The sequence below is a fragment of the Cordyceps militaris genome (assembly GCF_000225605.1).
Source record: "Cordyceps militaris CM01 unplaced genomic scaffold CCM_S00006, whole genome shotgun sequence".
Taxonomy (NCBI): domain Eukaryota; kingdom Fungi; phylum Ascomycota; class Sordariomycetes; order Hypocreales; family Cordycipitaceae; genus Cordyceps; species Cordyceps militaris.
Window position 1 is genome coordinate 101,797 of NW_006271974.1, and position 13,739 is coordinate 115,535.

At 51.6% G+C, this 13,739-nt stretch overlaps 4 protein-coding genes across 4 annotated transcripts; 2 read left to right on the forward strand and 2 right to left on the reverse strand.

Annotated features, from left to right (window-relative positions):
• Window positions 1–2,199: 2,199 nt before the first annotated feature.
• Window positions 2,200–3,586, forward strand: CCM_07330 (WD domain containing protein; the record flags this gene model as incomplete). Its single annotated transcript, XM_006672471.1, is given in 5 exon segments — window positions 2,200–2,326; window positions 2,343–2,413; window positions 2,497–2,552; window positions 2,599–3,356; window positions 3,414–3,586. The coding sequence occupies 5 exon segments, from the start codon at window positions 2,200–2,202 to the stop codon at window positions 3,584–3,586; spliced, it is 1,185 nt and encodes a 394-aa protein (XP_006672534.1).
• A 494-nt stretch (window positions 3,587–4,080) lies between these two features.
• CCM_07331 (uncharacterized protein) lies at window positions 4,081–7,486 on the reverse strand (the record flags this gene model as incomplete). The annotated part of the gene is made up of 6 exons (XM_006672472.1): window positions 4,081–4,170; window positions 4,243–4,712; window positions 5,526–5,902; window positions 5,965–6,325; window positions 7,076–7,148; window positions 7,430–7,486. 6 exons carry the CDS (start codon window positions 7,484–7,486, stop codon window positions 4,081–4,083), a joined length of 1,428 nt encoding a protein of 475 aa, XP_006672535.1.
• A 3,347-nt stretch (window positions 7,487–10,833) lies between these two features.
• Window positions 10,834–12,268, forward strand: CCM_07332 (uncharacterized protein; the record flags this gene model as incomplete). Its single annotated transcript, XM_006672473.1, has 7 exons — window positions 10,834–10,980; window positions 11,043–11,083; window positions 11,136–11,281; window positions 11,329–11,469; window positions 11,564–11,917; window positions 11,967–12,103; window positions 12,164–12,268. The coding sequence occupies 7 exons, from the start codon at window positions 10,834–10,836 to the stop codon at window positions 12,266–12,268; spliced, it is 1,071 nt and encodes a 356-aa protein (XP_006672536.1).
• A 274-nt stretch (window positions 12,269–12,542) lies between these two features.
• On the reverse strand, window positions 12,543–13,074 carry CCM_07333 (uncharacterized protein; the record flags this gene model as incomplete). Its single annotated transcript, XM_006672474.1, has 2 exons — window positions 12,543–12,812; window positions 12,910–13,074. 2 exons carry the CDS (start codon window positions 13,072–13,074, stop codon window positions 12,543–12,545), a joined length of 435 nt encoding a protein of 144 aa, XP_006672537.1.
• Between the last annotated feature and the right edge of the window lie 665 nt (window positions 13,075–13,739).

Genomic DNA, 13,739 nt, shown 5'->3' on the forward strand with positions numbered 1-13,739 from the left:
GGCTCTGCGAGCTCACTCCCCGTTGCAGCTCGTTCATGGCCGATTCGTGCTCGAATTCAGACCCAATACCCAGACTTTGTTGATTCAACCACAATGCAAGTCGAATCAAGCAGTCCGAGTACCTCGGACTCGGGGTCGGGGTCGCAAAGATCTCTGGCCTACTTCGACGAGGCAAGCCACGCATCTGCGGTGCAAAACGAAGACGGAACCTTGCACTTTATCCGTTGCGCACTTCGTCATGTGGTACACTATTTGTCGACCAAAAGCGAAATTGTAGTAGAGGTCCGCGACGTGAAATTAGGGCTCAAGGCAACGACTCAGACTCAGAATGTGCTAGTAGCAGTCGACGATGGAGGATTGTGCTTGCGAGCGAAGGGAGCCGGCGGGTGGCACACCATCGCGAATCGGGTGCTAATGCTTGAAGCCAAGAACCGTTTGCGGTGCTTTGACGAGGGTAAACCTACCATTTCCGATGACTGCTTGGCACAGATGACTTGCCAAGCCCTGGCAGCAAAGCTGCGTGATCTTTCGTTGAAAGACAGGAGGTAAGCAAATGCAGAAGCTTCGATCCGATATTGTTATTCTAACTTACCTCAGCGTTACCATTCTGCATGCCGCTCAACAGTATGCGTGCTTTCTCAAATTTGACATTTCCAGCAAGTATTTCCAGCAGCTGCTATTGGAGGAAGAGATCGCCTTTGAAGAGTGGGAATTTATACAGGTGTCATCAACTCCATGGTACGACCTAGGCACAAAGCAGGGAAGATCGCATTTTGCTTATTTTATAAGCTCAACTATAGATTCAGCTATTATCTAATTACCTAGATATATTTTATTTTTCTAATTTTTCTAATTTTTCTAATTTTTCTAATTTTTCTAATTTTTCTAATTTTTCTAATTTTTCTAATTTTTCTAATTTTTATATTTTCCTTACTTTTTCTTCTCTCTATTTTTCTATCTTAATTAAGTATTCTTATAGTAATAGGCTAAAAGTCTATAAATACCTTTTAGTACTAAGTACTATAATATTTATATTATAAATAGAATAGTATATTAATAATACTAAATAAACTAGCTAATATAACTAAAGTAATATAATAAACTTAATATAGTAATAGTCTTATGTAAGAGTAATGCTATTAGTATAAGAGCTTTTTACTAAGGGTATAAGCCTTATATAACACTACTAGTACTTACGTATTTTATAAAGGTATATAGATTCTAGTGTTTATCACATATAAATAGAGGTATCCTTTCAACCACTTAATGAATTCTATCCCCGCTGCGACCACGGCCTACTCTCCCCACCAGCACCAGCACCATTACCAGCACCATCGCCAGTCGCGCCGCCGCCGCCGCCGCCGCCGCCGCCAAGGGTTTTAAAGCCTCTCAACAGTCACTAATTCGCTCAAAAAAACGCCCTTTCGTAGCCATCAAAATATATATACAATCGCGTTCTTATATAGCCATAACAGCCTTTAAAATACTAAATTTAGTAGTACTTAGTACGCACTTAAGTCTCTTAGGGTTATACTAACTAACTATAATACCTTATACGTTCCCTATTATATAAGGCTTATACCTTTAGTAAAAAGCTCTTCTACTAATAGTACTACTTATAAGTAATAGTTCTAGTTATTTTACTTATATTAATATATACTAAAAATTATAAGATTTATAGCTAATTTTAGAAGAAAGTAAGTAGGAAAACTAGTGGCTAGGGCCCTTATTTACCCCTTACTAGTTTAGTACCTCTAGGTTGTAGGTAGACCTCGAGTTATGCTCGAAATTATAAAAAATAGTAGGGGAGTCCCGTAGGGGACTGGCAACGGTTGATAGCTTGGTGCTGCGCCACAGATTCGCCACCCCGCTGTGGCGGTGCCCCTCTTTGCGCAAGTGTCGCCCCGCGAGTAAAATCCAGGAGCAACCTCGACACTCTCTTCCCAGTGCGCTGGTGCGTTTCACTCATTTCGCAGAGCAAGCCGCTTCTTGTGAGGGACCGGATTGATTCATCACACCACAGATCCGTCCGCGCTTCTTTATGCATCTCATCACACTCTTTGATACGATCTACGACCTGACGACGTTTACGATTTACGAGACTGTTACGACTTGTTTGCTTCTTACGCCGTGAAAACAAGCGGCACGCGGAACATCCACGAATTCAAAGGACCATCACTTCCACTCCATCTATTCGACATGGCTATCGAGGCTAGTCGCCAGTACGTGCCTTTGACCTGCCACGGGCATTCTCGCCCTGTGCCGCACATTGGCTTCTCCAACCTCGAAAAGGAGGAGACGTACTACCTCATCTCTGCTTGCAAAGGTTAGTGCCTTTCCAGGTACACGGGATGCATCTACTGACAGCGGCAGATGGAAACCCAATGCTTCGCGATGGTGTGACTGGGGATTGGTGAGTCGCACGATGCTGTCCATCAACGAAGCTAATAAAGTAGGATCGGTACATTCATCGGCCACAAGGGAGCTGTTTGGCAGGCTAGACTGAGCCCCGATGCAGCCAACGCGGCCACCGCTTCGGCGGACTTTACCGCGTGCGTTGCCTACTGTGAATACAAATTCTTCTCTAACACGTTACAGCAAAATCTGGGACACCCACACCGGCGAGATACTCTACACCCTCCAGCACAACCACATTGTTCGAGCCGTCGCATACCCTCCCGACAACTCAGACCTCGTTGCTACTGGTGGCATGGAGAAGAAGCTACGAGTTTTTGACCTGTCCGAGCTCGCTGCCTCCAGCCCTGGCTCCGATGTGACGATCCCGGCTTCCGCGGGCTTTGAGATTGGCGAGGGCATCCACACCGACTCGATCAAGTTCATTTGCTGGACCCAAGACCCCAATATCGTCATTACTGCATCCGGCAATACTCTTCGATGGCTTGATCTCCCTAGCCGTGCCTGCATTCACCAAAAGGTGCTGGACGGCGAAATCAAGTCATGTGAGATGGTATCTCTGTGCCCCAGCGTCACGTCGCCCACCGATATCGGAGGTGGTAAGCCTGTTCTCGCTGTTGCAGCTGGCAAGACGGCCTATTTCTGGGGCGAGGAGCGAGCCATGACTGAGCTGAAGCGCATCACACTTCAAAACACGATTGCCAGTGTCGCGCTCGACCTGAAGGGTCGCAAGCTAGTCGTCGGCGAGGAGCCTGGTACTTGGGCCAAGGTGATTCGCTACGACGACGAGGTTGAGATTGACACTCACAAGGGCCACCACGGTCCGATCTGGTCGGTTGCTTTTGCGCCCGACGGCAAGCTGTATGCCACGGGGTCCGAAGACGGTACCATCAAGATGTGGAAGAACTGCGACGGATTTTATGGGCTTTGGCGTGGTGTTGGCACGGAACGCTCAGCGGATTAGAGAGTCTCTGAGAAGGGTAGCCACCATAGCACAGGTGTGGAACATGGCTGCTCGCGCGGCCGCAACTACACGCCACGAAGCAGTCCGGAATCGGATGTCAGCTTTATTATTCCGGATGACACACCCGACAGCTCATTGGCGACGAGCAAGAGTGACGAATGCCACTCGCCCATGAGCGAGCAGTCGACGAGCTCGAGCCTATGCTAGCTAATTCGATGCAGGAGCGCTACTGTAGTTGTACGATGAAAAATACATGTTAGATTAGAGCGCTAGATAGCTAGAAGCGGCCCACAGCGTGTAATATTATACTTGCTACGATGTCAGTTATGGTCAGCGGTCTGTTCTACTTCGCTCTGAGTCTGGACTTCACCCTGACTCTGGACTTCACCCTGCTCTGGACCCCATCCTAACTCTGGACCGCTGGCAGATATAGCAACGACTCTTGGCGACCTTGGGTCAGCAAGCCCATCTCGGCTGGGGTTTCGAGGACCATGGTTCAATTTGCACACAAGTCTCCAGACTAGCAAGTTTACGCTTACTCGACCAAGGCGGCACGGCTTCGTCCCAAGACGGAAGAAATGTCTTTTATTTTCTGTTTTGAGCCTTGACAGCAGGATTACCTCGAATCTTGTGGAGTGTGTCGGGGAATCCTGCGCAACGAGCCGGAAAATGCTTTGCCGATGTGTAGACGCCGCAACGCTTCAGGCAGCGTCATTTTCAAGGCGCTGGTTCTGCTCGTCGCGTTTTGCACGACGGCGGACTGATCTTGCGTGCCTGGCCGCAGTAATTTCCTGTATGCGGGATTAGAATACGTTGCGTGGGGGCTCGTGGGGGGAGGGGGTTCCAAATAGAGGAATACGTACAGCGTCGGCGAGCCGCTCTGCTGCTTCCACCACGTCCATGTTGACAAAGTACGGATACCGCCCCGCGTGTGGCGACACGGGCTCCGGATCCGGCGCGCTGCTGGACGCGGCCGATGTCGTCTCGAGCGGCTCGTCCTCGCCAATGGACCCGAGCGCCTCGTCGCTGATTTGCAGGAGGCTTCTGCGCTTCTTGCCATCTCGGCGGTGCTTTTTGGGGCGGGCGGCGCGCAGCTCGGTCTCGAGGCGCTTGAACTCGCGCCACCACTCCATCATCTCCTTGTTCTTGCCGCCGGCGGTGAGCATGCCGTGCAGGAGCGCCTTCCGGGCGGCCTTTTCCTTGATCTCGTCCGAGGAGAGCGCCGGCGGGGCGGTGTCAGGGGCTGGCTCGCAGGCACGAGGAGGAAGCGTTGCGCCGCCGCCGGGAAGCTCGTCCGCGGCTGCTGGGTGGTGGTCCGCGGGCGACATGGTTGCTGTAGATGTGGTTATTTTTATTTTTTTTGGCTTGCAGACGACTGCGGGTGTGCGGAGAGGGAATGGCCGTCGGGGTGCGAGCATGCAGAAGCCATGGTATGACGGCGGTTAGCTGGCTGTGAGTCAATGGGGTAAATGGGGATGGTGTGTGGCATGCGGCTGATACCAAAAACCTGGCTACTGTCAGTGGGTGTATGCAACAGAAATCAAAGGGGGAGAGGGTAAATAAAGAAAAAAGGATATAGAAGGGGGGTAAATCATGATGAAGAAAGAGAATATGAGAGGGAATAAGAATAAATATATTTGTTTAACTAAAGGGCGGTTTATTTTATCACGCTGGTGCTTGACACATGCCTAGGTATGTAGGTATCCTTCTACCACAGCCTCGTTGTCTGCACGTTATCTCAGCAATGTTGACGCCACCGGAGATGGCATGATTTAAATCCAGGTTACAAGAGTATTAGCCACAGATAATACGGTCTGTAATTTGTACATATTGAAAATAAAATAAAATAAAACAAGTCATTTTTTTGTCGTATCGGACGAGGACGCGCAGGACCTGTCACACTCTGGAGCAGTGGCACCTTTTCCCACAATCAATCCCACAAGACTGATTTATCAAGTATACTGTGGTATATTTGTTTCTCAACTATGTACATGTATTAACATTAGGTATTACATCATGACAGCACATCACTTATACTGGGTCAGCGCTACTTCATCCCCCTGTAATTCAGCCGGCCTGTCCCGGATGTCGGCCTCTCTTTTCTGCCTATTCTTCTTGCGCCTGTAGCACACGCAGCAGCACAGACAGCCCAGGATGAGCAAGAAGCCAATGACGGTCGGCAGCACAATGGCCAGCCACAGCAGCCCGTTGCGCTGGTGCTTGTCCGGTGACTCCTTGAGGCTCCGGCACTTGTTGCGGCCCGTCACCGGGGCACCGGGCGTCCAGGTCGGTATCTGCACGTCGTAGCAGAGCTCCATGGACGGCGGCTGGGGCGTCAGGGTCGGGGCGTCGCCGGCCTTCCACTGGATGCGCCAGGCGGCGTGGGCGCTCAGCGTCAGCGACGTCGTCGTCTGTCCCGCCGAGACGGTCTGGGTGCTGGCGACGAGCCTGGTGCAGGCCGGGCCGAAGCTGGGGATGCTATTCAGCGTGTCCGTCGCCGAGAAGCCGCTGTCTCCCCGTGAACTGTATTAGCCATCGATCACACAACCAAAAAAAAAAGTCTGTAACCCAGCCAAAAAAATTACCTCGAACAACAAATGGCGGCAAAGGTGACAGAGGCGGCATCGCTCGGGTTCGGATAGTACTGCGGCCCGTCGACGGCGAGGTTGTACGCGACCCAGCCGCTGGGACAGACGCCGGGGCGGACGACGATGGTGGCGCCGTCGCGGTGCACGTTGGCGCCGGCGGCCTGGCAGGCGCCGGCGCTCGGGGGCGGGGCGGCGTAGACGGTGTAGTGGGTGGCGTCGGCGCCGTCGAAGCCGGTGCGGTAGGTGATGGTGCTGCCAAAGACGTCGGTGCAGCTCGCCGGCGCGGCAAACGGCGTGGTGAGGGCGGGCAGCGCGGCCGGCGCGACCGATGTCGAATTCATGACATGGGAGCAGGAATCTAGGGGGGGGAGCGGCGGGATGGGAAATCGCTAGAAGGGGGGCAGGTCGTGGGGTCTTTAAATAACAATGGGAAGAAATGAGGAAAAAATCAGGCTGGCGAGGCTACAGGCCAGGGCTGGGTCTAGCGCAAGCTAAAGCATCAGGCTAAGACAGGTGTTGTCGGTGATTCGACGGTGAAGGCTTGAGGCTTGTTCATTTATTGAGGTTGGATGGGGTTCGATGGTGGTGAAGCTCCGCTCGCAAGGGTTGATGGGTTCTCTGTGGACTGCATCTTGGAACGATGCAACCAGGGCCGGGTTGGAGCGGAATAGGGTTGAGAAAGGAGTAAAAATGTATGCGTAAAGGGGAGGAAGGAGAAATAATGGAGAGACGAAGGAAATAATGGAGAGATGAAGGAGAAATAATAGAGAGATGAAGGAGAATATAATAAAGGAGAAATACGAGGAGAAAAGGAGAGCATATAAATGCCAAGTGAACGAGTACTCTGTAATTATATTACTAAAATGAAGAGTCGACGCGTCACTGCACCGTCTGATCCCTGCCACTGCCGAGTCCCACGCTGCCAAGTAATTTGTAGTGAGCACACCATGAGATGCCAAGGGACCTACAGTCGGGCGGGAAAATGACCATGGGTTTTGACAGCATTCCGCTACGCCAATTTGTCGACTTCAACGGCCCCATCGGCAAGTTCGAATACGGCAGCAACGGCCTGGCGACGGGCAGCAACGGCAGCGCCCGGCTGACGCACCTTTCAGACCCCGGTCATAGCAGTTCTGGAGATTTTTACCGGCATGGCGTGGGGCGATGATGACATACTTCTTCTAGGTCGGTCACTAAAGTTAATGTTTAAAAGCGGAAAGAAATTGTTCTGTAAATATGCCTTGAAGAGCTACTATACCAGAAACAAGCACGGAATTGGTTCCCCAGATGCATCGGTGTAGAAACCCCTCGCAGATATATGGCAGAGCCGGCATTGCCAAACCATCATGTGAAAGGCTGCATCACAGGTTCTATTGCATTGTCATAGGCGGCAGTCCTTGGTTTCCGTGTAGTACCTCTTACCATAATGACCAAGTAGCAGCCAAAGGAACACGCGGTGTACCTGCTGAGCACAAGCGGCGGTTTTGCACTGATGAAGCTGCCTAGTGCCATTCGCCATCTTGTATGGAAGCATCCTTGGTCAAATGACCAGCAGCACCGGTGCCTAGTTCGATGTATGCTGCTACCTAGCCTTTGTGACGGTCTTTTGGTGCGACCTAGGAGGACGCCTCCACACGGCGAAGGCCAAGGTCCGGTCATGTGTTGGCTTTGGCGCTGAAACCTCTAAGCAGGACGCAGTACAGATGCGAATGCACGCCTATGCCAGCGTTTTGCTTTACAAAGGGAGCACGCGGTCCAAGGACGCAGGTGCAGCCTAAGGCCAGGCAGTCACTGAAGTACAGCAAACACGGGCGTTTAACTGTACCACTCGACGGAACCTGCCCGTTTCTTGGTGATGTATCTTTGCGACAAAGCAACAAAAGTCGTAGAAGTGAAACCGTACAAAGGTAGGTGCCTAAAACATGATTTGAGGGTATATAAAGGAGCTCTTCGCGGCGGATGGGATGCTGAGTAGACTCAGAGTTGCCCATCACACCCTTTACCAGAATCTTCATTTTCATCAACTTTACTTTCAACGCATCTACGCAAGCTCTGACAACCAACTCGCGCCGTTGCAGGCCAAGGCTATCGTTTGGCGACATCGTTCTCGTTCACGCGCCGAGGAGCTCGAGCCAGTCGGTTTCGCTTCCAATATTACTCTCTCTCAAAGGCCACACATAGTCAGGAGTTATGTCTGCGTATATTGAAGACTTCTTGGCAAAAGTCAATTCTCTCCTGGACGACGCAGAGAGGGCTTCGCTGTTGCTAAGAGCAGCAAACGAGGCGCCAGAGATTCGAGATTTGGCTAAGATGATAGTGTCGCCCTGCCATCTAAACATGTTTGGTGAGTCGACTTGTCGCAGTCAGGTTGGGAGACTAATGATGTTACAGATGAGGAGAAGAAGAAGCGAGCTGAGGAAGAGAGGGCGAAGCTAACTAGGGAGGAGAAGGCGCAGCGAGCTAAGAAGGAGAAGGAGTTGGATCGGGAGAACAGGAAGAAGTACGATGCCATATACAGGCGCTTGGGATCAAAAAGCCAGGACGATCTGTATATGGCTATGGGGCTTGCCAACGAAGGCAAGAATGCAAGAGCCATCTCCTACTTTGGGCTGGCTCACCTCGCACAATTTGAGCACGAAAAGACCACAAAGGTGTGGAAGACGCACGTCTGTCAGAAGAAGTACGTCGCTAAGAAGAGGCACGCCTTTCAGAAGAAGCAGTACGGCTTTCAGAGGAAGTATTTCTCTCAGGAGGAGTACGTCTCTCCGAAGGAGTACTATTCGGAGTTGATCAGTCGTTTGCTGGGATATCCATTTTGGAGGAGTCCTGCCGAGTTGATGGAGGCAATGCTTCCCTTTTTCGATGATTTATATTGCAGTTGCCAGGATTCTGAGTGTCAGAGCGGTGCGTGATTGGAAATTTGGGTTCATGTTTGGCAGGGTGAAATCAAGAACGCCACTGGAGGTTGCTGTGGCCCTGGACAAGATGATATGATGCGCTGCAGGGTACCAGGTCAACCGGAGGTATGTACAAATTACGGAGATATGTACATGTATTTACCGAACCCCTGCTGTGCAGGCCCGTCTTGTCTCGCCTTTTGCTTCGTCTCTTGTCCGAAAAGGGAGCAGTTGCAAGGTTGATACTTGTACATATGGCTGCTGGGGCGCGAAAATGAGCTGCTGCAATCGCTAGTTCGTCTTTGCTTGTCGCTGCCCCGCGCCGGACCCTGAATTGGGGATTCAATCGGCCTCTTGTCCAGCCGGGAGGCTTCCGGTTGGGTAGTCGGCGGGCGGGCGCAAGGGACGGGCGGGTCAAGTTCTCGATTCTTCAAGAGGAGCGAATATCTGGGTAACTCTTAGCCGAACGCTAGATAACAACTAATAAGGAGAAAGTCAAAGATGAAAAGAGGGAGCTAAATGACGGAACACATTTGAGTCGGGTTTCCCACACCAATGGACGTTAGTCGGGCTTTTGGTCACCTTTGTCCCCCTCTTTTGACACTCCAACCCTTTCATTTCTCAACATCAGGTTCCATGAGGTTGGGCGTACGTTATCTGAGAAAACAGGCCAAGTTGCGGCCATCGCCGAAGGGCGGGGGGGGCAAAGTCTTGGCTGATGGTTGATGGACACAACAAGTGCCGCAATCGTCTTGTACGCGCCTTTGAACCCGGAGATGTTAATTACTGATAAGTAAAAAAAGGTCGTGCGACTTTTTGATTCGTGTCATCCGACTTCCTCGAACGCCACTATCAACGTGGCGCAGCAGAACCACAGAGACAGTCGGCCTTATCTCCCTATCGCGGGGGAAACCCTGCCGAGCAGATAAGACAATGATGGAAACGCAGCGCATCCCCTTGTCTGAAACCGATGCCGAGGCCAGCTGCAATGACAGCATCTCTACAAAAGTCCACATGTATCAAGTACGATTGGTTACGTGTTGCACCCTGCTCGGCCGTGGTTTTCCAAAGAGCTGCAAAAGTTGTAATAACTTCAACCAATATTTGAGAGACTTGAGAATGCCAAACTCGCCACTTCTCATGGATGCAGAACCCTCCGTCCCCTGGGAGCATGACGGCATCATAGCGCCGGCCAGCTCTAGCCAAAAGATACAACACGAGCCTTGCAATGTTGAAGGATTTGCGGTGGTGAAGAAGGATCGAGAAAAAATGCAAGGCGCGTATGCGTATCTCATCCTATGGGTCGAAGGGACCCAACAGCCTCTACACCCTCCGTCGTAAAGAATATCCCAGATAGCGGCAGCACTTACAGCTAGCGTCTTTTCCTTTCTATCTTTCCCATCCCTGTACCTATCTTCTAATCCTCCGAGCCAAGGTAAGCAATAGGGGTACTGTGCCAGGCCATCCCCTGTCCCGATCTCCAGCTCGTCGCGCTTCCCCTGACATTGGCGTACTCTCCTCACATCTGTTTTACCAATAGTGTAGAGTAGGAGGGCCTAACAGAAAAGACTAGAGTTGAAACGGGAAATTTGCACCCGTTTGTCGCTTCAGTCCCCCCCGTACCATCCCCCAGCTCTGCATGTAAGATGGTTCTAAAGAGTTCCTGTAAAGCGGGGGCGCCTGGCGATAGAGGCCTTCCTTTCAGCTTTCTGAACAATCTTTTGTTTTGATTCAGTATCATGGTTTTTTTTCTTGACATCCATTGTCACCTGTCTGTGTGATGTATTGATTGTTAATACCCCCAAACTCTGATGCGTCCTTCTCAGCGATTCGCGACACGTCTGTTTTAGCAGAGGCCCAGCACGTCGCCCCAACACTGTTCGGCGGCTTTGTCATTTGCGATTCAGCTATATTTCCTGATATTCTTCTATTTTCAACATCTTTGCGATTTGTCTTTGTGTGTTTTACTATGGCTGTCGTCCCGAACGGCACAGAGGTCGAATCAGCGCCGCTGTCGGCGCCAAAATCCAAGGAACAGATACATACGCTCAGCATTGTCATTCTGGTCGTGGCCACAATCTCTGCACTCGGCGCACTCTGGATGATTCTAGGCTTTGTGGCATGTTACCATTTCTCTTTGTGCCCAGATAATGCAGCCCCCACTAACACCAAAGGCAGATGAACAAGTCGTTGCGAACATTTAGACATCAGCTTATTCTGTACGCTCTGCTTCTCCCATATTTTTGCGACTCTGGACTGACATGAGAGTAGTGGTCTGGCACTGAGTGACTTTTTCATGGCCATCAACTTCTTGTCCTCGGCCGCCGTCAACCTGTCTGGCCAAAACATTGGATCGAAAGCGTGCAAGACCTTTTGCAGCTTCAATGGCTTCATGATTCAAACATTCGTCAATCAGAGTATGTTGGGTGTACAACAAGCTCAGGCCTATTGCTAACAATTCTAGCGGATTACTGGGTCTTGTCTATTGCCGTCTGCACATACGTCATGGTCGACGACAGGAAAGCAGTGTCGCGTTGGATTCAAAACAACAAAGTCGTGGTGTGGATGATACCCTGGGTGTTGTCCCTTCTCTGGGCAACTCTTGGTCTGTTTCTGTCCGGGTACGGCGATATTGGAGCGTGCAAGTCAGCCCCGAACCTCCCACAGCCTCGATGCTCGTACTAACACCTTCGTTCCAGGGTGCTGGTTTACGAGCGACAAGACTCGACTCTTTGTCAATTTTCTCCCTCGCTGGGTCATCATTGTGCTGATGCTTCTCCTGTATCTTCGCCTGCACTTCATCATCCACCGCGCCCACGACAGCTTTGTCTCCTTCAACGACGAGGACGAGTACCGCGTCGGGTCGGACACGTATTCGGGGCCATACTCGCTCTCCAAAAACGGCGGGTCCTGGTCGCTCCAGCCGGTGCAAGCACCGAAGAGGTCCGAGGGCTCCAGCCAGGAGCGCATCGTGCCGGAGCCTGTGCCGTCCGCGGAAGCGCCGAGACAAAGGACGCGAAAGAGCCGAGGCGCTGCCGACTTGCGCAAGGTCCGTAACTCTACATGATCAGTCAGCCAGAAATAACATGCGGCTAATACAAGTGGTTTCTCAGCTGTCGTATCAGATGATGCTGTATCCGTTGGTCTACATGCTCATCTGGGCGTTGCCGACGGCGATTCGAATATATCAAGCTGTCAGCGGACACTCGGCACCATTCGCCGTGGCCACCGTCGACAAGGTATGACAGTCAAGTTATTGATCAATACAGACAGAAGTATATGCTTACCATTACATGTAGTCTTGCATTGTTATCCAAGGTCTGTGTGACGCTCTTGTCTATGGATTCAACGAAAGGACTCGGCGTGGTTGGAGGGAGCTCTTTACGCGGAAGAGGGAAACTTGAAGCATGCTTGTCATTTGACTCTATATTGGTATTTTGCCTTTAATAATTGTCCGTCCTCGGATGTACTCTCGACTTTTTCTCTTGCGTTTGGGTGTGGTCGTGACCAAGTTTGAACGTGTCACTATTTGCTCCCGTCTCGTGCTCTCCCTCCTCGACTACATCTTCAGCTTCACAGCCGAGTCTCTCTTACATCATGTCCCCGAGTTTTGCAGCATTTTCTGCGATTAGTACATCTCCGGCCTCGCGTGCTCGCTGCTGATTTGCTGCAACCTCTTCATCCAGAAAATCCATATTGTTCCCGGGCTTGCAGAATCCGAACAACCAGTCGGTTAAGCAAGGGGCTCTCTGCAGAAATGTTCAGAGGGGCGTGGTAGTAGATGAACCACAGATTGTGCAGCTCCGTCTCGAATTCACAGGCCTCCTTGCTGGAGCGAGAACACTGCAGCTGGATTTTGGACACGGTCGCTGCGGCAGCGTCCAAGAGGCGGTTGTCACCGCCATCTGATCTGCCAGCGGCGGCAATCGCCCGCAATGAATCGCAATACTGTATGTCAGGCGCGGATACCGCTCTTTTATCCCCCGCTGTAGGTGGTCCGTGGTCACTCTGGCTGCGACAAGGGAATTGAAGGGCAAGCTTTTACGTCATGGCCAACAGCCTTGAGACCAGGATGCAATCTGGCAATGACAGTACACCAACCTTTCTCAGCCTCTGATTGCCCTTGTATTGTTCTTGTAAGAGGCATTGGTTCAGACAGTTGGAGGTTACCACATAGCTCAATGAACGACGGTTGCTTCGAGGCGGACATGCTTGCACCAGCTGGTACATGGCGTACCGCGACCGTGACTACAGTGGTGATGTGCGCATCACTTTATCCAGAATTCTCAATCGGCGTTTTTAAACTTGTTTACTTGCACAAAATACCAGCAAAAATATATACATGGTCTGTCAAATCGTCAATCCACGATGCTAGTCCGCGGACAGGCGCGCCAGGAACCGGACGCTAACAACCGAACCTCGGCAGGTCGCCATCTACTTAGTTTCGACACTTTCTACGTATCTTTGACCAGCCGTTGCTGATACCGTCAAATTTAATGCTTCAGTGATTCCGTACCTCAGATTTCCCGTGCAGCGCACCTCACGCTTGTCCTGCATACATTTCCACCATCGCCGGGCCTTTCCGTCTCACCGCAACCTCCACGCCCTACGAGAACCTCTTCGACCAACCATGGAGAGCGCAGTCGCCTGCCGGGCCGCCCCCGAGCAAGGCCGCGACGTCTTCGTCAACAAGACGCCGCTGTACAAGCCGCTCTGGGGCCGGGGCGCCTTTGGCGGCGCCGTGCTCGCCCAGGCGCTGTCCGCGGCGCAAGCCACCGTGCCCGCCGGCTTCGTCGCCGACACGATGCACTGCCACTTCTTCCGCGCCGTGCAGACACACGCGCCGCTGTACGCCCACGTCGAGCGGGTGCGCGA